Source organism: Saimiri boliviensis, chromosome 19 (assembly GCF_048565385.1).
Source record: "Saimiri boliviensis isolate mSaiBol1 chromosome 19, mSaiBol1.pri, whole genome shotgun sequence".
Lineage (NCBI taxonomy): Eukaryota > Metazoa > Chordata > Mammalia > Primates > Cebidae > Saimiri > Saimiri boliviensis.
Genome location: NC_133467.1, coordinates 14551697 through 14577295, shown reverse-complemented (window position 1 = coordinate 14577295; position 25599 = coordinate 14551697). Strand labels below are relative to the sequence as shown.

The window sequence follows — 25599 nt, the reverse complement described above, 5'->3', positions numbered from 1 at the left end:
TCTTCGTTTTAAAAAAGTGAGTGTATTTAATAAGGTGGTTGTTTGCCTTCAGTAAAATACCGCATGAAAAACATCTAACACAGGGCTTTAAACAGCAAGACTGGGCAAAACGTAAATAACATTTTCCTAATGCTGTCTTTCTTGCTACCACTTGCACCATACGATTACCCACATTTCCTGTTCCCTCCAGTGCAGCTTCCTGGAGATAGATTTTACAAGTCTGCAGGACTTCTGTACCTGCTATTCAGGCACAGCTATAGGCTCTATAAAGAGGGACCATTTTCTGCCTCCTGCTGTCATCGATATTCGACAAACATTTATTGAACACCTACAATGTCCTAATTACTGTGCTAAGGCCAGATAAAAGAGACCTTAAAGTCCTCAAGGCACTTAAAGATGAGAAACAGTCTCTGGGTAAATAACTATCGGAGTTCAAAAGGTGGACAGAGTGATGGGCGGCGAGTTTGTGTGCAGTGAGCACCTAGTGGAAGGTGGCATTACTTGCAGGAGAGAGGTCCTTTAAACCAAGTCTTGACAGATGACAGCATTCATCTCACGGAGACTGGGAAACAAGATAAAGATATGAGAAGATACGCTGGCCATAGAGGGCCGCTCAAAGCACTGTTATATCAAAGCCGGTACGTAACGGGAGTAAACTCCGTTTTACTTGCCCACGCAAGTGAAGTCTTAAGTCATTAGAGTGCATGCTAAACAGAACTGCAACCCTCGCGAATAAAATGGCCACAGTGACAGCAGCGGGTAACGGCAGAGCTGCAACTAGTCTGACTGCGGTGACGATTTACTTGGACGACAATTGGTGAAACATTGTAAACTCTCAGAAGCTGCCGTTTCTAGACTTTGCGTTCGTTCTTGTCAAATCCCCAAGCCTGTTTTCTCGGCCCGGGGGGAAATGCGCAGCCAGCAGGCCCAATGAGCGTCAAAGGGAAGGGGCAGGGGTGGTCTCTTCTGCGGAGACACTTTGGCTCCTCCCGAGTCCTAGGAGCTTAAACTTCGCCACACCAAACATGGCTTCCTCTCGAGCCGCTCCGTCTTTTATCGCTCTCCCAGTTTTCGGCCACACTCAACATGGCTCTAACCAAAGGCTGCATTCCTGTCGCAACGTCTCGGGACAGTTCTCGCGAGGTTTGCCTGGGCCCTACTGCTCCCGCCCTGCCTCGCGTCGCCGCCACAGCCACTGCCGCTGGCGCCGCTCCTTCTCCGTGTCAGTTGTTGGGCTGTAATGGCGACTGGGCCGCCCCTGCCGAAGTGACTCCCGGGCGGGGGAGCGGGGCCAAACCTGTGCCAGAGGCAACTGCAGAGAGCCGCAGCTCGGGGGGTGGCTTGCCCTAGGGGAGGGGAGGCAACCTTTCCTCCTTGTCTTCCTTCCCAGCGGACCGGCGGATCCCCGGAGCCGGTGCGAGGCGGGCACCCGGTGCGTCCCCGGAGCTGGGAGGCCAGGCCGGGCAGCCCTGGGGCCGGTCGGGGCGGCGTCACTGCACCCTCCGCCAGGCCCCGCGGGATGCACCGTGGGAGCCGAGGGCGGAGGCGACACTCTCAGGTGAGCCTCAGGAGGACCTGGTTGGGACCGTGGAGTCTTGCTCAGCCTCAACTGTCTCTGTCCGCGGTCCCGGGTCCCCGGTGGCGGCGAGAGAGGCGGGGCCGGGCGCGGGGAGTCTTGGCCCTGCCTGGCGTCCCCCTTGGGGAACCTCCCTTGGTTCTGAGGCTTTTCCGGGAGCTAGGTTTCGCGTCCCACCAGTGCCTGCTGAAGACGGAATTTCCTTCGTTACCTGCCAGTGTCCTCCCCCTTCGTCCGTCCCTCCTCTAGCCTGCAAAGAGGTAAGATACCTCTCGCCTTTGGTCTCCGGAGAAGTGTCCCTTCTTCATTTGGAGATCAGGCATATTTAGGGAGATTCCGGGGACTGGCTTCAGTGGCAGAGATGATCAATTTCTGTTCCTTTTCGGTGGGGATCACATTCTCAAGTATAGGGAAAACTTTGATCTACTCTAGTCTAGCGGCTACTGGATGTAGTCTACCGGTTTATTCACAGATAATTTAGGAAGAGATTTAACAAGTTTTATGTTTTGGAAGTTGTCAGTATTTTCCTCCGCCTTCTTTTAAATGCAGCTCAACATGCTAAGTAATATTTAGCTAATGTCACAACATATGAATTGGAATTTGCCTGGATTTATAATTTTCAGATAGGAAGTTGCACGTAGGTATAGATTTTAATGTTTTAATGCAATAGCAAATCCTTCATATGGGAAAAAACAGGTTGTCAGAAGTGATTAATATCCATGTACTCCACCTGATTGTTTTGTTTTGATGGTGATCCTTGTTTTGAATTTGGGGAAGTCGTTATTGTTGCCATGTTAACGATACCTCCTGCCCTGTATTTGAAGAGTTTTAAAGGAAAGACTATCTTTGGCAGAGCTCGTAAAAACCTGAAAAGTTCTGTAGAAACACTGATAGAATACTAAAAGTTGCCCTTCATTCTAAAAATTTCTTAGTTTAAAATACCGTTTTTAAACAAGGAAATGCGCTGCTAATGACATGGAATTGTGACTTTTAGGGATTAGCTGTTTGACCCATGCTGAAAGTTGCTTCAAAACCATGGGCGTGAAATAATTAGTTTTGGTGTGCTAAACTGACAAATTCCATTTAATGTAATAAAATAAATCTGAATCATTTGAACTGTGATTGCATCAAATTTAAGATACTGTAATCTGAAAATAAACTTCAAGCTAGAATACATTGTATGTGTGGATAAATGGAAGTGTATCTTTATCTCTTCTGTTCATCCTTAGTAGCAGAACTGTATGTATGTAGAGATGGCAAGTTATATATGTAAAAAGTTTCATGCATATGTGAAAGAATTGCTTTGATTTTCTGAGATAAATTGGTGTGTGTGTCATGTAAGAGCGTTAATACTTGAATAACCAACCTGTGGGGCAATCAGTTTATGAATTATAAAGTTTTTGAATTTTTTCCTTCTTTTGTCAGTCTTTTGCCTATTTTATAACACTTCTGCCATAGCATGAGCAGAAGAAAGGAGATGAAGTCCCTCTATAATCAGTTTTATGTGTTAAATTGCTATAAGTTATAGTGGGAGCAAAAAAGTTGTCTAAAATAACTGACATCATTTTTTGGTGTGCTTCCACATACATTATTTTATTTAGTCTTTACTGTGAGCTTGTGAAATAGGTATGGCAGATATCATTTTGCAGTTGTGGAAACTGACGCACCGAATCATTTACGTGAATACCTCTCATTTCTGCAGATAATCTGGAATTTTATTTTTAATATTAATATAGGTAATCTGACATTTGGTATTATTTAAAAATATTTAAAAAATTATTCTGTGTTTGTTCCTTTTTACATGCTCCTTATGCTGATGATCATCAGTTCTTTAAAAACATTAGTATTTTTATAATATCTTGTTAATTATTGACAAATCATGAATTATGGATCACTTTACTTCGTTATGTATATACTTTTTGCTTGAACTAGGTTTTTAAAGTGTAGTTCATTTATTGTCTTTCACTTTGTTTGGATACTCAGTTTTGTCCTCTTTATTCTTCCAGTCATTTATACTCTTTGTTATGTAAAACAAATATCAAGTCACATGATCAGTAGCATAACTGAAAAGTAGTAGGATCTTAATTTTATTGTTGAGACAACTGATGATTTAAAAAGTTAACTCTCTGTGTATGATTGTGATTGTTATTTTTGCAATGTGAGGGAAACTGAAATAATTTTTCTTACTGACTTTTCCCATGTCAAAAAATTTTAGTGTCATAGTTAAAAATAAATAGATTGCATAGTATTTTTTTCTGTATTTTTTTTTTTTTGGTTCATTGTTACCGTAAATGTGATTTTATATTTACTTGTGGTGATTTTGAGTTATTCTTTCCCTTTCTCATCTGGTCTGTAAGTTCCATGATGGCAGAGATCCTTTATTCATTATTATGTACCCAGTGCCTAGCATATGATAATATAGTCAATAAATACTAGTTGAGGAAATTGACTAAAGAGTGGTCCCAGGATAATATTTTAAAAACAAAACAAAACAAAAAACTAGTTCTTAGTTCCTAGGCACACCTCAACTCTTGGGAATATGTTCCAGAGATATGCTCAGATTTGCTAGGTAGCAGGGGAATGACAGCCTGGGATTAAAAAGTCACTGAAAATAAGCCACAGTGGAAATTTTATTGACTATTTTTTCCGCAGGTGCTCTGGCAATTGTTATGGTAATTTAAAGAAAATAGAAACTTTAAGACCCTAACCTGTTATACTAGTATTACAGTATTGTAATAACTTTGTAATTACAGGCTTGTAATAACTTTTTTTTTTAAGTTGGAGTTTCGCACTTGTTGCCCAAGATAGAGTGCAGTGACTCGATCTCAGCTCACTGCAGCCTCCGCCTCTGAGGTTCAAGAGATTCTCCTGCCACGGCTTCCCAAGTAGCTGCGATTACAGGCTTGTGCCACCATGCCTGGCTAGTTTTTTATATTTTTAGTAGAAACGGGGTTTCACCCTGTTAGCCAGGCTGGTCTCGAACTCCTGACCTCAGGTGATCTGCTTGCTTTAGCTTCCCAGTGTGCTGGGATTACAGGCATGAGCCACTAAATCCAGCCAGGCTTGTAATAACTTTAAGTCACTTCTTAATCACAGCGTTGGGAGTTTAAATTCTTCAACGCCATCTAGTCCAGTTCCCATATTTTATACGTACGGAAACAGAGGTTATGTAGGGGTGGTAGCTCACACATAGTTGATTTCATAACTGGAAGAAGAATCCACTACACCGCTGTTGAGTCTATAATATTTCAGATAATTATAAAATCAGAGCATAATTGTGATCAACGGGCAGTCTAATCAGTATTAACTAAAAACTCAAAATGACCCTTTTTTTCATGAATCAAAAGTGTTAACTTAAAAATGAATCTGATCGCCGGGCACGGTGGCTCAAGCCTGTAATCCCAGCACTTTGGGAGGCTGAGACGGGTGGATCACGAGGTCAAGAGATCGAGACCATCCTGGTCAACATGGTGAAACCCCATCTTTACTAAAAATACAAAAAATTAGCTGGGCATGGTGGCACGTGCCTGTAATCCCAGCTACTCAGAAGGCTGAGGCAGGAGAATTGCTTGAACCCAGGAGGTGGAGGTTGCGGTGAGCCGAGATCGCGCCATTGCACTCCAGCCTGGGGAACAAGAGCGAAATTCCGTCTCAAAAAAAAAAAAAAAAAAAAAAATGAATCTGATCTCTCTTCTCTGTAATTGGGACTGTGAATTGATACCATTGGAGCAACCTTTTGGGAGGAAATTTGGCATTTTGTAACAAAATTAAAAATACTCTTTCATAAAATAATTTCCTGTTTAGGAGTTTATCTTACATAAATTTTAACACAGCACAGGAATTCTATAAGAAAGTTTATGTTAGCATTACTATGCAGTTGTTAGCAGGTTTCAGGATATCTATATTTACTTCTTGAGCAGCAGGTGAGCATATCTTTTAGCTCCTGGGACCGTGCAGTGGATTTTCTGGGTTCAAAACCTAACTGCACCACTTTCTAGCTGTGACTCTTGGCAAATTACTTAAAGTCAACTATAAATTGGATATACTAGTAGTTCTCATCTTACAGGGATACCATGAGAATTAAATGAGTTAACACTTATACCTTAAGCATAATAAGCACCACGTAAGTGTTTGCTGTTACTGTCATGTATTGACGTGGAAGAATGTTCATGATATAAAATTGAGTAAAAAAATAAGTTGCACTACAGAATGTGATTTATTTTAAAAAAACAGGGCTGGGCGCGGTGGCTCTTGCCTGTAATCCCAGCACTTTGGGAGGCCGAGGTGGATGGATCACAAGGTCAGAAGTTCAAGACCAGCTTAGCCAACATAGTGAAACCCCATCTCTACTAAAAAATACAAAAATTACCTGGACATGGTAGTATGTGCCTGTAGTCCCAGTTACTCGGGAGTCTGAGGCATGAGAATTGCTTGAACCCAAGAGGTGGAGGTTGTGGTGAGCCTGGATGGTGCCACTATACTCCAGCCTTGGCAACAGAATGAGACTGTCTCAAAAACAACAACAAAATACACATGAACAAATAAATGTAGTTTTGTTTTCATTTTGCATGTGACTAGAAAAAGGTCTGTTTAAACAGACATAAAACCGTTACATTTGTTATCCCTGGGGGGAGTGGATGACTTTCCGTTTTAACTTTAGGTGTTTTGTCTGGTTTTACTGTAAGACTCACTTATAATTATTGAAACTTTTTTCTAAAAAAAATTACACTTGATCTTAGCCAAAAGGCCGAGAAGCGATTCTAAAAAAATTGAAGTAAATTTTTTCTTGTATTTTATAGTGATATCAATGTATTTTTTTAATGTAATTTTTAGAGATCTATCCATTTCATCAACAGAATATCTCATAATTAGATCCTATGCCAAAACTTTTGTTGATGGAAGGCCCGGGACTCAGTGGCTAACATCTGTAATCCCAACTCTTAGAGAGGACAAGGCGGGTGGGTCACTTGAGGTCAGGAGTTTGAGACTACCTGAGAGAGAGAGAGAGAGAGAGAGAGAGAGACAGAGATGGGGCTTGAGCACACACGACACAACATGGGGAAAACTTGTCTTTACTCAAAATATGAAAACTCTCCAGGCATGGTGGCAGGCCTGTAATCCCAGCTACTGGGGAGGCTGAGGCAGGAGAATTGCTTGAACCAGGGAGGTGGAGGTTGCAGTGAACCAAGATTGTGCTACTGCACTCCAGCCTGGGTGACAGAGCAAGACTCTTACCTCAACAAAATGCAAAACAAAAAACAAACTCAGCTTTTGCTGGCCAGGGGCAGTACTCGTGCCTGTAATCCTAGCACTTTGGGAAGCTGAGGCAGGCAGATCACCTGAGATTAGGAGTTAGAGACTAGCCTGGCCAATTTAGGGAAACCCTGTCTCTATTAAAAATAAAAAAAACCTAACTGGGCCTGGTGGCAGGCACCTGTAATTCCAGCTACTAGAGAGGCTAAGGCAGAAAAGTCACTTGAACCTGAGAGGTGGAGGTGGTAGTGAGCCAAGATCTCACCAATGCACTCCAGCCTGGGCGACAGAGTGAGACTCCATCTCAAAAACAAAAAACAAAAACACACACATAATTTTTGTTGGTAGAAGGCTGAAATTTAGGAAAATCTGTAATAAAGATACTTGTTTTTCTGCTAGCTTTGTAACCTTAAGTCTTATTTCTTAATTTATGAAGTAAACTCATAGGTTAGATCGGTGTTTCTTAAATGTAGGATTCCTAAACAGTGCACTGAGGTAAGTCCTCACTTAATATTGTCCATAAGTTCTTGGAAACTGCAACTTCTGGTCACAGGAAACATTAAACTTCTAAGACCCCAAACACCTCTAATGTTAAACATTGAAATAAATGTGACCTACGTGTAGATTTAAGAAATACTAGGAAAAGTCAAGTAAGATAAATATTTACCGTGGTGCGTGCCTGTAATCCCAGCTACTCAGGAGGCTGAGGCAGGAGAATTGCCTGAACCCAGGAGGCGGAGGTTGCGGTGAGCCGAGATCGCGCCATTGCACTCCAGCCTGGGTAACAAGAGCGAAACTCCGTCTCAAAAAAAAAAAAATATTTACCCATTTATTTCAGTTGAGGATGGCAAGTGACTGCAAGCATTGCAGGTAGCATTTATACACTAGTGTGTGCTCTCTCTCTCTCTCTCTCTTTCTCTCTCTCTCTCTCAGACTGGGACCATTTAGACATGCCAACTCATGTCAGTTCACCTAATGCGTGCACCTCTGTGATGTAGGAGGAAACTGGAGTATACAGAGAGAAACCACAGAGTCAGAGTCATGGGGAGAACATGCAAACTCCAAATAACATGGTAGCCCTGGCAGGAAGTCAGTCTTTTTATTCTCATCAAAACTGTAAAGAAATGACATTGAATAAAACTGTGTTATAGAGGACCTGCTGTACTGTGGAACACCATTGTAACTCACATGGACACTATGGGATATTTGAGAAATTTCCAGGGAAATAGCAATATTGGATAGCTGTGGGATATTTAACATCTGTAGGACACTGCTCAAACTACCATTTTGAGATAGTGCACAAAAGATTGTGTGACATTCTTTCTGATGAGAGTGTGTCTTCAAAAGCTAGGTTTTGGGAGGTTGCTGTGATAAAAAGCAAGTACTGTGCAAAAATCAATTTGGAGTAGTAAATGAAGGTGATGATGTCCAAAATTATTTCAAGATTTGAGAAACCGTGTAATGCCTAGTAGGTGCATACATCCTGTTAAGTAATTGTGTGTGGTAATTTAGTAATAAAAATACTTACTTCAATTTATACATATTTATTTTTCAAACTGCTAGTAAGTTGTTAGGCTATAAATACTTATTAGGTTGTGGACTTTACTTACTAAATGGAACTGTTAGGTATATTTTTGGCCTAGGGGTTCCATAAGAAAAAAACTGTTGGGTGGGCGTGGTGGCTCATGGCTGTAATCGCGGCACTTTGGGAGGCTGAGGCAGGTGGATCATGAGGTCAAGAGATCAAGACCATCCTGGCTGACATGGTGAAACCCCATCTCTACTACAAATACAAAAATTAGCTGGGCACGGTGGCATGCACCTGTAGTCCCAGCTATTTGAGAGGCTGAGGCAGGAGAATTGCTTGAATCTGGCAGTTGGAGGTTTCAGTGGCTGAGATTGTACTGCTGCACTCCAACTGGGCAATAGAGCGATACTCTTTCAAAAAAAAAAAAAGAAAGAAAGAAATATATTTTCCATGTTCTGTGCTCCCAGAGGTTGATTTTTTACGTTTATCTTTTTTATTTTTTTAAATAAAAAGAATAGACGTGTGTCACATGTGTATGTATATATATAATGAAACAAAGGTTTCACTTTTAAAGTTTTACTTTAAGAAGCCCTCATGGCCAGGCGCGGTGGCTCATGCCTGTAATCCAGCACTCTGGGAGGCTGAGGGAGGCAGGATCCCTTGAGGTCAGGAGTTTGAGATCAGCCTAGCCAACATGATGAAACACCATCTCTACTAAAAATGCCAAGAAGTTAGCCGGGCATGGTGGTATATGCCTGTAATCCCAGCTACTCGGGAGGCAGAGGCAGGAGAATCACTTGAACTTGGGAGGTAGATGTTGCAGTGAGCCAACATTGCACAACTGTACTCCAGTCTGGGTAACAGAGACTCCGTCTCAAAAAAAAAAAAAAAAAAAAAAAAAAAGCCCTCACTACTTTCAATACACCTGATATTTGCAAATGAGTTCTATTTAGTTCCATTAAAAAAAAAATGCTAGTTCCATTCCACCATATTGATTTGTTTTGCTTTGTTTTTAACCTACTAATGGGTTATGACTACATACTTGAAAGCATGAGGCTGGTTGACTCCTAATGTCCAGCTTTAATATAGGTTGTTTCTCTAGTTATAAATGAAGTTAGACTACACTTTAGCTTTTATTTTAGATTTGAGTTGGGATACATGTGCACGTTCATTACATGGATATATTGCATCATGCTGAGGTTTGGACTTCTATTGAATGTATCACTGAAATAGTGAATGTAGTACCCAGTTGGTAGTTTTTCAACCTTTACCCCTTACCCCTCACTTTCCACTTTTTTTTCACCCAGGCTGGAGTGCAGTGGCACAACCTAGGCTCACTGCAACTTCCACCTCCCATGGTTAAGTGATTTTCCTGCCTCATTCTCCTGCCCCAGCCTCCCAAGTAGCTGAGACTACAGGTAGGAGCCACCGTGCCTGGCTAATTTTTTGTCTTTTTAGTAGAGACGGAGTTTCACCATATTGACCAGGCTGGTCTCGAACTGGTGGGCTCAAGTGGTCTGCCACCTTGGCCTCCTAAGGTGTTGGGATTACAGGCGTGAGCCATCACACCCAGCCCTTTCCCACTTTTGGAGTTCACAGTCTCTTGTTTTCAGCTTTATTATTTATTTATTTATTTTAATTGTACTTTAGGTTCTAAGGTACATATGCAGATCATGCAGGATTGTTGCATAGGTACACACATGGCAAGGTAGTTTCCTGCCTCCATACCCCCATCAACTATAGCTGGCATTTCTCCCCATGTTAACCCTCTCTACCCCCAACTGTCTGTCCCCTAGCCCCCCACAACAGACCCCAGTGTGTGATACTTCCCTGTCTGTTTTTACCCATTGTTTAGACCCCACTTAGAACTGTGATACTTGATTTTCTGTTTCTGTATTAATTTGCTTAGGGTAATGGCCTCCAGTTGCATCCATGTTGCTCAAAAGGACATGGTCTTATTCTTATTTATGGCTGCATAGTATTCCATGGTGTATATGTACCACATTTTCTTGATCTAATCTACTGTTGATAGGTATTTAGGTGATTCCATGACTTTTCTATTATGAGTAGTGCTGTGATAAACATACTAGTGTAGATGCCTTTTTAATAGAATGACTTATTTTCCTTTGGATAGATATCCAGTAGTGGGAATGCTGGATCTAATGATAATTCTGAGTTCTTTGAGAGATCTCCATATTGTTTTCCACAGCAGATGAACTAATTTACATTCCCACCAGCAATGTACAATATTCCCTTTGTCTGCATCCTTGTCACTAGTTGTTTTTTTAACTTTTTAATAATAGCCGTTCTGACTGGTGTGAGGTGATGTGGTTTTAATTTGTATTTTCCTGGTGATTAGTGATGCTGAGCATTTTTTTCATATGTTTCTTGGCCACTTATATGTCTTCTTTTGAGAAGTATCCATTTATGTCCTTTGCTCACTTTTTAGTGGGGTTATTTGTTGTTGTTGTTGTTGTTGTTTTTCTTGCTCATTTAAGATTCCTTGTAGATTCTGGATCTTATTCCTTTGTCAGATGTATAGTTTGCAATTTTTTTCCTGATTCTTTAGATTACCTCTTTACTTTGTTGATTGTTTTTTTGCTATGCAGAAGCTCTTTAGTTTAATTAAGACTTGTTTATTAATTTTTGTTTTGTTGCATTTGCCTTTGAGGATTTAGTCATAAATTCTTTGCCTATGCCAAAGTGCCCAAGAGTTTTTCCTAGGTTTTCTTATAGGATCTTTATAGTTTGAGGCTTTACATTTAGGTCTTTAATACCTCTTGAGTTAATTTTTGTATGTGGTAAAACATAGAGGTCCAGTTTCGTTCTTCTGCATATGCTAGCCAGTTTTTTTTTTTTTTTTTTTAAGTAGGTGTGCAGCTTTATTTCTGGGTTCTCTATTCTGTTACCTTGATACATGTATCTGTTTTTCTATTGGTAACAGGCTGTTTTGGTTAGTATAGCCTTGTAATATAGTTTGAAGTTGGGTAATGTGATGCCTCTGGTTGTGTTAGAATTGTTTTTTCCAATTTGTGAAAAATGATGATAATTTAATGGCAATTGAATTTTTGGATTGTTTTGGGCAGTATGGTCATTTAAATATTGATTATTTCAATCCATGAGTATGGAATGTTTTTCCGTTTGTGTCATCTGTGATTTCTTTCATCAGTGTTTTGTAGTTCCCCTTGTAGAGATCTTTCACCCCCGGTTAAATTTATTCCTGGATATTTTATTTTATAATAAAAGGCTGGTGTGCAGTAGTGCAGTCATAGCTCACTGCAGTCTTGACCTTTAAGGCTCAGTTGATCCCCCAGCCTCAACCACCTGAGTACTGAGACTACAGGTGCATGCCACCACACCTGGCTAATTAAAAAAAATTTTTTTTTAGAGACACGGTCACCCAGGCTGACCTTGAACTCCTGGACTCAAGCAGTCCTCTTACCCTGGTCTCCCAAAATGCTGGGATTACAGGCCTGAGCCACTGCACCTGGGCTTAACATTTTTAAATGAAAAATAACTAACTATTCTCAACAATAAAAAGCAGTGAGTGCCATTGTTAGACATTTTTCAACCCCTTTCAATATCTGGTTTAATAGAAGACATCTGGATTCTCATATCTGCTTCTGCATTCAGTCTACTGTGCTATCATATGTCATATGGCCTTTGGAAATCCCCATTATACACTCAGAATGAGAATAAAAAAGACAAAGTCTTAATATTATTATGGAAATAGTTTTGATTTCAAGGATGCTTCCTGAAAGAGTCTGAAAGACCCTCAAAGATCTCTGAACCACACTTTGAGTACTGGTAGTATAGATTATAAATTCAGACTAGAAAAGAACCTTACAGGTCATACGGTCACCTCTTCTTGAGGTCACCTCTTCTTGTAGTTGTTTCTGGTTTATGCAGCTGGATGACTGAGATAAGGAATAACTCATTCGTTTTTTGTGGGATAATCATGAGCTGGCTTTTGGAGATGGTAAGTCTGATGTGCCTTTCAAATTTCTAAATAAGCAGTTTGATATGTGAGTTAGGATTATCAGAGGTAAAATCTGGAGTTTTGGTAGTTATTGGCAGATAGGTGGTTTTGAAAGCCGTTTGCAAGAGTGAGGTCACCCAGTGAGAGAGTATAGTGTTAGAAGCAAAAAAGCTGAAGGTCAAATCCTCCTGAACTTCAAGGTTGAAAAGCTATATGGAGAAAGACTAGCTAGTGAAGGAGACAGAAAGAGAACTAGAGAAGTGGGAAAATCGGAGCGTAGCATATAGAAGTCAAAGGAAAAGAGTGTTTTTAGAGAGTGGTCAATTGTAATGAAGCTGCCCAAGAGGTCAGGTAGGTTGAGGATTGAAAATACCTATTAGATTTGGAGATGAAGAGGTTTTTGGTCATTTTAATGAGACTCGTTATGGAGAAATGGGGATGGGCAACCACACTGGAGTTGCTTGAAGAGTGGTTGAAAAGTCTAAATGGACACCGAATGTATTCAACTTTTTTGAGAAGTTTGTGAAGGAAAAAGCAATGGAGAAAGGTAGTGAGTTAAGGGAATTTTTTTGTTTGTTTGTTTGTTTTAGGTAAGAAAACTTGACTATATATAAATGCTGATAGGAAGAGTCTCAGAGAGGAGAGGAGATTGGAGACACATGTGAGAGAAAATAATTTGATGGTGTGGTTTCTTGAGAGAACCTGGGCGTGTAGATCCAGAAACAGGTGGAATATTCTTATGGCTCCTTTTCTGCAAAAGTTACATGTTCATTCCCCATTTTCTCTCTCTATATGATTTCTAAGTCTGCATGTTAAGAGAGGAAGTTAAATATAAATGTAATTATTTTTAATTTCTTGGCTACTGTTTTGTGTGAGCCTTTGTACTTCTCCCATGAGGTTGATATTTTGGTGATATTTGAAATGGGGGGTCTTTATTGGCTTTAGATTATGTTTGCTGTCAAGCAGTCATGCTGTCAAGCAGTCAAACTTTTAAAGTCACATCCTTTTTTGATTTATAGATGTCTGTGTTTTTTATTTATCTCATTTTAACAGAATTCTTTTTATACCATCTAGTAGCTTTACTGAAATTGTGTTTCTCTTTTGTATTGTCAAGTTAAATTCATCCTTGGCTAACTTTTAGAAGTTATTATTACTTTGATCTTTTGTTTATATTATATTAAATTAATTAATTTTGAGGCAGAGTCTCGCTCTGTTGCCCAGGATAGAGTGCAAGTAGTGAGATTTCTGCTCACTGCAACCTCCACCTCATGGGTTCAAGCAATTCTTCTGCCTCAGCCTCCTGAGTAGCTAGGATTACCATGCCTGGCTAATTTTGTATTTTTAGTAGAGATGGGGTTTCTCCGTGTTGGTCAGGCTGGTTTTCGAACTCCCCACCTCAGGTGATCCACCTGCCTCAGCCTCCCCAAGTGTTGGGATTACAGGCGTGAGCCACTGTGCCCGGCCTATATTTTATATGATACAATTAGTATGTCAAAGACAGTTTCTTTCATTCCTCATGCTATTTGACTTTAATATGAACAAAGCCCTATTGTTTGTGTAGACTTTGATTTTTTTTTTGTTTGCGTGAAGCAACTTGTTTCTCTATAAGATGCTAGTTAATCTCATTGTAAAGCGAACACTAGAATAATGAGTCACTACAATGAATAATAAAAGTATTCTTACTTCAATTTTTTTTGTTTTTGTTTTTTTACATAGGGTCTCACTCTGTTGCCCATGCAGTGGCACAATCACTACTTACTCCACCTCTCGAGGCTCAGGTGATCCTTCTGTCTCAGCCTCCTGAGTAGCTGGAACTGTAGGCATGAACCACCATGCCTGGCTGATTTTTGTATTTTTAGTAGAGTCAGCATTTTGCCATTTTGCCCAGGCTGGTCTCAAACTCTTGGGCTCAAGTGATCTGCCTGCCTCGCCCTCCCAAAGTGCTGGGATTATAGGCATGAGCCACAGTATTCGACCTTTACATTTTAAGAATTTTAAGAAGCTTGCAATATAGTAAGGAGACATACTAAAGTGATATAAGTGCTATATTACTGGTTTCTGAGAACTGTGGCAAGGGCATAAGAGAGAAAAGAAAGGAAACAATGGCCAACGTTTGATCCTTTGACAACATAAATACGATCACTGTCAGATCTTGAATGATCTTGTCCCCTTCCTTCTCCAGCTTTGTCTCTCTCAAGTTTTCTTCTCCAACACACAGGATTTTTGGTTTCTTAAAATATATCATGCTTCTTTCTTGTCTCAGGGACGTTTCTACATATTGTTCCTACTCCTGGGAAAGCTTTTTCTTGCTTACCTTGCCTAATTCCTTTATTATCCTTTTAGGTCTTAGCTCAAATGACCCTTTTCTCTCCACTTCCCAGATTAGATGAGTTCTTTCTGTTATATGCTGCCATAGCACTTCCATTTTTCCTCATTTTCATCCTATTTGTAATATTTGTTAACGGTTAACCTTTAGACTCTGTGAGGGTGGGAGCCATGTGGTTTTTTTCATTGCTGTACCCAGACTGCCTAGGAGTATTTATTAAATGAATGGGTGGCATGAGTCAGATTGAAGAAGAGATTTTCATGGCTATGGAAGGATATCAGTCTGATCCAGCAATGGAGGGGATAAAGGAGTTTGCTGAAACAACTCACCTGCCCTGTTTAGGAGGGATGTGAGAATAAAAAACTTCATCCGTAGACATTTGTGAGGAAGTTCCATCCTTTGGGGATGAGTTTGATAATAGTTGTGGCACATAGGTTAAAGGAGCATTCTCTAAAAAAGTTAAAGGGCGGCTAGGCATAGTGGCCCATGCCTGTGATCCCAGTACTTTGGAAGACTGAGGTGAGAGGATCTCTTGAACCCAGGAGTTTGAGACCAGCCTGGACAACATATCAAGACCCCAAAAAATAAAAAAGTAAGTCTGGCATGGTAGTGGCATGTGCCTGTAGTCCTAGCTACTTGGGAGGCTAAGATAAGAGAATTGCTTAAGCCTAAGAGATTGAGGCTGCAGTGAGCTGTGATTGTGCCATTTCTCTCCAGCTTGGACAACAGAGTGGGACCTTGCTTAAAAAAAAAAAAAGGAAAGAAAAGAAAAAGAAGTTAAAGTGCAGCAATGTAATTTATGGAGGAGAAGTTCTTAAGATGGCAGTCTAGGTGGGAAAGCAAGATGCCTTATGATGATGAGATTATGGGAGAGGATAGGGGATTGTTGTTATAGATGGTGGCTGAGTTGGAATATTATGAGAGGCATTATGTGAAGTGACTATTAGAGGGCTTCAGAGATTTTCAGCAGAGCTGGATTTAATTTCCAGTTGTGTCACTTACTAGCTGAATGACCTTGGTCTAGTTCCATAGTCTGTCTGATGCTGTTTCTTTATTGGTAAAATGGATATAAGGAAACTTGGCTCATAGGTTGTGATAGAGATTAAATAATATATGGGAAAAGATAAAGTCCTTGGCCCACATAGAAGGATACATAAAATGATATAGCTGTGATTATTACCTTGTTAATTGTCCTCACGGTAACCTCCTCATAGTGTTAGAGGTCTATAATTTTGGCTCCTGGTTTAAAGGCAGTATGGCTGCTAAGTGTTCTGGAGCTTTGGAAGACCAATATTCTCAGGTGGTGGGGGGATAGGATCAGTTCTCTCCCTTGATGTTCATGTTTATGGAATCAACAGTGGTTTTGGAAGCTTCAGGCTTCAAAGAGTAGGACTGAAGAGAATCACTAGAGCTGTAGTTCTCAAAGCCGGCTATGTTTTGGGATCCCTGTAGACCTTTAAAAATACAAATTTTGGGGACTGTTCTCAGACCTGCTGATTCAAAATCTCTTGAAGATGGGCATGTTTGTTTTTAAAATGTTACCCAGATAATTGTCTTTCTAATGCTATGTGAGAAAGCATGCTCAGGAGACAAGAACTCTGCACCTGCTTGGAGGAAGACATTGTGTGGCTGCTCTGAAACACACTTCAATGGGAATGATTGGGAATGTATGTGTAGGTTATTTGGGAGAAAGTTATATTTATGAAAAGGCTTAAGAACGGCAGGGCGCAGTGGCTAACACCTGTAATCCCAGCACTTTGGGAGGCTGGGCAGGTGGACCACCTGAGGTCAGGAGTTTGAGACCAGCCTGGCCAACATGGGGAAAACCCCGTCTCTACTAAAAATACAAAAATTAGCTGGACACAGTGGTGCACACCTATAGTCCCAGCTACTTGGGAGGCTGAGGCTGGAGAATCGCTCGAACCCTGGAGGAAAAGTTTGCAATGAGCCAGGATTGTGCTACTGCACTACAGCTTGGACAACAGAGCAAGACTTCATCTCAAAAAAAAAAAAAAAAAAAAGGCCTAAGAACTAGCTCAGAAGTGGTGGAATGAGGGAAGTGTAATGATTTTAAAGTATTATATTTAAAAGATTTAAATAAAAAGGATGTTTCCTATTTACCCCCATTTGCCATGGATTGAAATGAACAGATAATATAATAACTGTAATTGAAGGTACATTTTGACATTGACTAGCATCTTAAGACTAATATTTTGGGCTGGGTACAGTAATTGCAGCACTTTGAGAGGTCAAGATGGATAGATCACTTGAGTTTAGGAGTTCAAAACCAGCCTGGGCACCATGGCCAAACCCTGTCTCTACAGCATACACAACACGCAGGCACGCATACACACACACACACACACACACACACACACACACACACACACACAAGCTGGGTATGGTGCGGTATGCCTGTGGTCCCAGCTACTAGGGAGGCTGAGGTGTGAGTATCACATTGAGCCTGGGAGGTCAAAGCTGCAGTGAGCTGTGATGGCACCAGTGCATTCCATCCCAGGCGACAGAGTGAGACACTGTCTTAAAAAAAAAAAAAAAAAAAAAAAAACTAATATTTTGTGCATTATCTTCAACACCAGTTCACAGCATGGGCCCTAATTTATTTTTAAAGAAGCCAAGCATATTATGTTTCAATAAATATGTATTCATATATTCAGAATTTAGTGTGGTAAAGTTCTTCTTGAGTTTTAATAGAAATTGTATTCATAGAGAGAATACTTTTTTTTAGATGTAGAAAAGTGATTCAGTAATAGAAAATAATTTAAACCAAGACTGTGTTTTAACAGAGTTAATCATAAGCACGTATGGTTTAGATTTGAATAGTATTTGTAAAAATAGAGAAATTAAAGTGAAAAGGGAAGGAGAGGAAGTCAGATAAAAGATTATAATAGAAAACAGAAAATAAGTGAAAGGAAAAAATATATATATATTTAGAGGTGAGGTCTTGCTATGTTGCCCAGGCTGGAGTGTAGCAGCTATTCACAGGCATAATCCCACTACTGTCAGCACGGGAGTTTTGACCTGCTCCGTTTCCGACCTGGGCCGGTTCACTCCTCCTTAGGCAGTCTGGTGGTTCCTTGCTCCTGGGAGGTCACCATATTGATGTCGAACTTAGTGCGGACACCCGATTGGCATAGCGCACTGTAGCCCAGAATTCCCGGACTAAGTGATCCTCTAGCCTCAGCCTCCTGAGTAGCTGGGACTACAGGCACGTGCCACCACGCCCGGCGAAAGGAAAATATTATAGAAGGAAATAGGTGAATGAGGAAAAGGGGGAAAATAAGCTACTAATCCACATTTGTTTTTTAGGAAATGAGTATAAGTGTTTTCCTAATTTTAAGCAAATTTTCTTAAGGGAGACTGTATTAGTAAATGAGAGACTCAGAGCTGAGAATAGATCAGAACAGGGATCTTTGAGGAAAAAAAAATTTTTTTTTTAAAAGGAATGGAAGAGAAAAAGTATTAGGAATCCTCCTACCCCTTTACCTCACAATTTTATCTATAGGATTTTAGGAGAAGAAATGTTGTGATTTGTGATATGAGTTTTAAGAAAAGGAATACATTAAGCTTCCTGATTGAATTCATCAAATATGATCTAGAACAATGTGTCTGGATTTCTAACTCCAGTTATTTCAACTTCCATGTTAGGAGTTCTGGCTTCTTGGTGTGCATCAAAGACTCTTGTACCTTGCAGTCTTTGTTACTGTTTTTCAGTGTAGCTCAGGTAGGGTTGTCAGTTAAGGATGGCTATTCAGTGACAATCGCCATTCTTCCAGAATCAGGGACTTCGATTGCCAATAGATACAACATATGTTTGCTAAGTTGTACCCTAATAATTAGCAGTGGCACCCCTCTAGTAATTCTTGCAAATAATCTGTACGTCATTCTCTTTTAAGAAACACTAACATTTTTGTGAGGTTGAAGCCATAGATCTAGTAGTTAATCCTTGCTTTGAGTGGGTAGCTGAGAGAACTGTCTTCCTTTCTGAGTAGTTTCTGCTGTTCATTGAATCTAGATGGCAGCATTTCATTGTTCCAGTTTAGCTGTTCATTACTCTGTTCATGTCAGTGAGTGTATAAATGGGTGCTCAGTACCATTCATATGTATTTCTTACACTTTTTTTTAGTGTAATCATAATTAGGCTTTTACTTGGTAATAGAGCAATAGCATTATCTTTTATTCTAGTCTTCTGATTTATTGCACATTAAGGAAGACATGCTTTTATTAAATTGCTTCCATTATTTCCATGACATCAGATACCTGTAGCTCTTTTCTTTGCCCTAGTATCAGCAAGGTCAAATTTTGTAGGTGTGTTTCTTGTAGTTTATTTTACCACATATTCTTACAGGCTACTTGCAAAATAGTATGTGAATTTCATTTCCTTATTTTTCATTTCTTTTCATTTTCTATTTTTCCAGTTTTTTTTCCCGCTTATTTACTGCCATAATGATAAATATGTTAATTGTTCCTCTTTCTTTTTTATAAGTGGTTTTGCAGCCTGGCCCTTTAACTACCTCTTTTGCTTCTGTGATCATGTTTCTTATCACTTCTATTGACCCATTACACCTTCTTCTTTACCATTCATCCTTCCACTGGCATCCCTGCCTTTGATTTCCCTTTATTTTTTTTCTGTTTAAATTGAGCTCACAACAGCTTCTAATGCTGCCATTTGTTCATCTATTCTTTGAAGGTTCTGTTCATCTCTAGATGAGTAAGAGGATACAGTCCTTAAGGACCACACTGCCTTGTGAGGAGACTGATACATATATGCTATTTGTAACTCTATTATAGCACTCATTATATTGCATACTATTTATGTGTATGTTTCCTCTACTTGATTGTGAGCCTTAAGTGCTTAATGAATGTTCATTGAATGGAATGAATCATGTATGATGTATGTATGTATGTATGTATATATAATGTTAAGAACTATGAAAAATGAACAGAGGCCAGGCATGGTAGCTCATGCCTGTAATCCCAGTGCATTGGGAGGCCAAGTCCAGAGGATCGCTTGAGGCCAGGATTTTGAGAACAGCCTGGGCAACAAGAGAGATCTGTCTAAAAATATATATATATAGTAAGATAAATTAGTTGAACATGGTGACGCATGCCTATAGTCCTAGCAACACAGGGGGCTGAGGCAGGTAGATTGCTTGAGCCCAAAAATTTCAGACTATAGTGAACATGATTGCACCACTGTACTCCAACCTGAGTGACAGAGCAAGACCCTGTCTCTTGAAAAAAGAAAAGAAAAAAATGAAGAGAATACTAGAGGAAATAGATGAAGTACTAATTGAAGTACTAATTCTACTCTGTTAAGAGTCAATTTGGGAAAGATTTATAGGAGATGACATTAGAGTTTGGCTTTGAAGGGCATTCTTGCCAGAGAAAATTTAGGAAAAGACAATGTGGAGAAAATGAAATTTTCTAGGTATTTAGAGAATGTACTCTAGATATACCTATTTGACAGGAAAGTAGTTATACAGTTTTGCTTAAAAAAAAAGTAAAAAGGGGCCAGGCGCAGTGGCTCACGCCTGTAATCCAGAGGCCGAAGTGGGTTGATCACGAGGTCAAGAGATTGAGACCATCCTGGTCAACATGGTGAAACCCTGTCTCTATTAAAAAAATACAAAAAATTAGCTGGGCATGGTGGCACGTGCCTGTAATCCCAGCTACTCAGGAGACTGAGGCAGGAGAATTGCCTGAACCCAGAAGGCGGAGGTTGCGGTGAGCCGAGATCGCACCATTGCACTCCAGCCTGGGCAATGATCGAAACTCTGTCTCAAAAAAAAAAAAAAGTAAAAAGGTGAGACTGTAAATTTGTGTTGTAAGGGTCTCCAAGTATCCATCATGCTAAGGAGTTTGGAGCTCTGTCCCATAAATGATAGTTATTGAAGAGTTATAAAAGCAGAATTGCTAGGTTGTGTTTTAAAAAGATAACTTTGATTGCAGTATGGAGAATGGATTTAGGAGCAGGATAATTTAGGAAGCTTTTACCATAATTTAAGCTAAAGATGATGCTTTGAACAGAGACAAGGGGAAGAAAGAAATAGAGAGGCATCTTAAATTTTTTCCTTTTTTTTACAAACAGCTTTATGTATGCGGCATATTTTACATATCTTAATAGAGAAACAACTTAAGGTATAAATGATATGGCAACTAAGTAGATACTGATTCAGTCTCTTGACATTTTATTGTTTGGTTCTTGGTTTCTATTTCTTTTTGGTTTAATCTTGGTATGTGTATGTTTCCAGGAATTTATCTGTTTCCTCTGGGTTTTTAAATGTATTGGTGTATAATTGTTCATAATAATTGTCTCAAATGATCTTTTGCATTTTCTGTGGTGTTGTGAAGTCTCCTTCTGGTTTTATTTGTCTTTTTTTTCTTAGTCTAGCTAATTAATGGTTTGTCAATTTTATCGTTTATAAAAACTGACCTTTTGTTTCATTGATCTTTTCTATTATTATCTTTGTCTCAATTTCATTGATTTCTGATCTGATTTTATTATTTCTTTCCTTCTACTAATTTTGGGCTTGGTTTGTTCTTGCTTTTCTATTTTCTTGAGGTGCATTAGTAGGTTGCTTATTTGAAATCTTTCTGCTTTTTTGATGTAGGCATTTATTGCTATAAAGTTGCCTCTTAATACTGCTCTTGCTATGTTCCATTGGTTTTGTTGTGTTTCTATTTTTGTTTGTTTCAAAGAATTATTTAATTTTCTTCTTAATTTGTTCCTTCACCTATTAGTTGTTCAGAACCATGGTTAGCTGTGGGTTTGTGTTATATGGACTTTATTATATTGATGTACTTCTATACTTAATTTGTTGAGAGTGTTTGTCATCCCTTCCGATAAAAGCTCTCAATAAATTTAGATATTGTTTAATATCCATGTATTTGTAAAGTTTCGCATGTCCTTTTTGTTAGTAATTGTTTGTTTCATTCCATTGTGGTCAGAAAAGATACTTGATACGATTTTGATTAAAAAATTTTTTTAAGACTTGTTTTGTTTCCTAACATATGGTCATTTCTAGAGAACATTTCATGTAATGATGAAAAGAATGTGTATTCTGCATCTGTTGGGTGAAATATTCTGTAAATGTGTGTTAGGTCCATTTGGTCTGTGGTACAGGAATTTTTTTTTTTTTTTTTTTGAGACACTTGGCTCACTTCAATCTCTACCTCCCTGGTTGAAGTGATTCTCCTGCCCTAGCCTCCCTAGAGCTGGGATTACAGGTGCCTGCCACCACTTCTGGCTAATTTTTAAAATTATTTTTAGTAGAGACAGGGTTTTGCCATGTTGGGCAGGCTGGTCTCAAACTCCTGACGTCAGGTGATCCACCTGCCTTGGCCTCCCAAAGTTCTGGGATTACAGGCGTGACCTGCCATGCCTGGCCTGTGGTACACTTTAGAGCTGATGTTTATGCATTGATTTCTTGTCTGGATGATCTGTCTAGTGCTGAGGGTAGACTATTGAAGTCCTCAACTATTGTTTGGGGATCTCTCTCACCCTTTAGATCTAATATTGTTTGCTTTATATATCTGGGTACTCTGGTGTTGGATGCATATAGATTTATGATTATTACGTCATTTTGCTGACATTTTGCTAATTGGAGAACATAATGTTTTAAAAATATGACAGGTTTAATATATTCATAAGGTAAATAACTCATCAACTTGATAAGGAAAACATTAAGATCCTGGTAGATAAGTGGGCACAGGATAGAAAAGATAATTTACAAATGAAGCACCAAGGTTAAGATATAGAGCAGAATGTTTAATCCTGCTAGCATCTACCAAATTCAAATTAAAGCATCCATTTTTTTTCTGTTATTAGCAAAAGTTAAAAGGATAGATAAGACATTTATGAAATGGGTAGTTCTTAGAAGACAGTTTAACATTGTATTTCAAGAACAGCTTGTTCTTCACATTCTTTCATCCAGCTTTAACACACTTTGCAGATCCTGTTCTAGGTAAGTAATTCAAATAAGCAGAAATTCATAAATACAAATATTTATTCATTTCAGTGTTATTTGTAATAGAGAAAATGAGACATAGTATTGTCTTAGTTATCTGTTATTGTGTAACTTATAACCTCCTATCCCGATTTAAGCAGATTAAAACACCAAATATTTGTGGTCTCACACTTTTTGTATGTAAGGAATTTGGGAGCAGCTTACCTGGGTGATTTTGGCTCAGTGTCTCTCATGAGGTTGGAGTCAGGATGTCAGGCAGAGCTGTAATCTTATGAAGATTTGACTTGTGCTAGAGGATCTACTTAAAAGAGATAGTTCACCCACATAGCTGTGGGCAGGCAGCTTCATTTCTTTGCCACATGGGCCTCTATAGGATTGCTTGACTGTTTTTAGGACACGACACCTGGGTCCTTGAGATATAAAGAGAGAGGAGATTGTGTTTTATAGCCTAGTCTCAGAAGTCACATATTGTCACTTTCACCACATGTGACATTAGTTTAAAATAAGCCTGTAAGTCTAACCTTACTCAATGGGAGAAGAATTAATTTCTACATTTTGGAGAAAGGAGTATCAAAGAAATTTTGGAAACATTTTTTAAAACCACCACAAATGTCCAGCAGTTAAGCAGGGCACAAAAATGGAAGTTACAGTGATGATAGTAATAAAATTATTTATTAATAGTTGTATTAGATTTTGGGAGTAAGAATGAGTTTTTCTTCTTATATTTATCAAACTTTATGTGTTGTTACATGATTTTTATGGGACTAGTTTCCCTCTATTCATAGGAAAATATAGTATGGCTTATCACTAAGCTGTATAAGCATAAGCAGATCATGATCTTTTCCTTTGAGTTGTGATATAATTTTTTTCCTTTCTTTTTTTATTATAAAATATACATAACATAAAATTTACCATTACAACCATTTTTTATGTGTACAGTTCAATGGTGTTAAATACTTTCATACTGTTGTATAGCCATCACCACCATCCATTTCCAGACTTCTTTATTTTGCAAAACTGGAACCCATTAAACAGTAAGTCCCCATTCATCTCTTTCCCCAGCCCCTGGCAACCACCATTTTACTTTCTGTCTCTATGATTTTGACTATTCTGACTGTCTTATATAAGTGGAATTATACAGTATTTGTCCTTTTGTGATTGGCTTATTTCACTTAGTATAATTTCCTCAAGATTCTTTCATGTTGTAGCATATATAAGATTTCCTTCCTTTTAAGGCTGAATAATAATCTATTATATATATTAATGTTATTTTGTTTATTCATTCATCTGTTGATAAGCACTTGGACTACTTCCACTTTAGCTACTATGAATAATGCTGCTTTGAACATGGTTGTACAAATAGTTCTTTGAGCCTCCACCAGTTTTTTTGTTATGTACTATGTTAGTCTGTTCTCATGCTGCTATAAATTACCCAAGACTGGGTAATTTATAAAGAGAAGATGTTTAATTGATTCACAGCTTTGCATGGCTGGGGAGGCCTCAGGAAACTTACTGTCATGGCAGAAGGCATCTCTTCATAGCGTGGCAGGAGAGAAAATGAGTGCAAGCAGGGGAAATGCCAGATGTTTATAAAACCATCAGATCTCATGAGACTCACTTATTATCATGAGAACAGCATAGGGGAAACTGCTCCCATTATTCAATTACTTACACGTAGTCCTGCCCGTGACACTTGGGGATTATGGGGATTACAATTCAGGGTGAGATTTGGGTGGGACACAGAACCGAACCATATCATATATCTGGAAGTGGAATTGCTAGATCTTACGGTAATTCAAATTTTACTTTTTTGAGGAACTGCCACACTGTTTTCCGTAGTGACTGTACCATTATACATTCCTACCGACGGCACATGTGGGTTTTAGTTTTGCAAATCTTTGCCAGCACTTACTACTTTGTGTGTTTTTGATAGTAGCCTATCCTATTTACATCCTGATGGGTGTGAAATATTCATGATATAATTTTAATGATTTATTTTTCTAAGGAAAAATAATATTATAAGATTGATGTTCAGTGAATACTGATGTGATTGCAGGTAAATTGGCAGGATGAGGAGCAGCAAATCAAAAGAGGTGCCTTTACCAAATCCAAGGAACTCTCAAAACAAGAATGCTGTTCAAGGTATGATTTTGTGTTTTTTTAAAACTGAACTTAATATTCATTTATGTCATGTGTATTACATTTTGGTCTAATAAATAAAAATTATACCTATACTTTGATTTATAAAAAGTGGATAATTTAAAAATTATCTTACATTTTAAATATACAAGGTACCTCCTGTTAAAAGGCATCCTATGGTAAACTGTTTTGTAAACCAGGAATCCTTTTTTAAAATGAACCAGTACATGTAAAATTTTTCAGAAATTGTGGCTTGATGTCAATAAATGGTATAGCGCCATTATAGTTGTAGACTTACAGGGGTACAGATAATAATAGTAACATTCTCATTGAATTCTTTTTAAAATAATGCATTATAGGTAATTTTAAGGTTTTTTTTTTAGGGAAATTGACAAACTAGAATATATTAATAGGTTTGTGAGAGATCTAGAAATTAAGTCATATGAACAGCATTTGGAGGAAGTGGAAATATTTATCCTGGAGAAGGATGACTTATGGAAAATACAGAACCTTAAACTATTTCAAGGGTTGTTATCTGAAAGACTGAATGGATTTTACTTATATTTTTACAGGTAGATCAAAATCTGGAGTAGCTTTCTGATCATTTTTACATTGTATTGTAAAATACAGTATAATATAAAATTTTGTATTTATTTAGCTCATTGGGATAAACTGAGGATCCTGCTTATTTTTGGAGCTGTGTGATACAGGTGTGAGTGAAAATGTCTTAAGGGCTAATGGTAGCAGTGTCTGTTTAAACCATATGTTGGGAAAATTGGCTTAATAATCTTACAGATAAAAACTCATTTT

At 38.8% G+C, this 25599-nt stretch overlaps 1 protein-coding gene across 11 annotated transcripts in view; it reads left to right on the top strand.

Annotated features, from left to right (window-relative positions):
* Positions 1–1195: 1195 nt before the first annotated feature.
* CEP350 (centrosomal protein 350) overlaps positions 1196–25599 on the top strand; it is a 154478-nt gene continuing 130074 nt past the window's right edge. For 9 of the 11 annotated variants that reach the window (XM_074389585.1, XM_074389582.1, XM_074389584.1 and 6 more), the window contains exons 1-2: positions 1196–1558; positions 24707–24792. In XM_074389585.1, the coding sequence (XP_074245686.1) occupies positions 1520–1558; positions 24707–24792 (125 nt within the window). In that variant the 5' untranslated portion in view covers positions 1196–1519. The other 2 variants (XM_074389580.1, XM_074389579.1) reach the window with 2 other exon arrangements.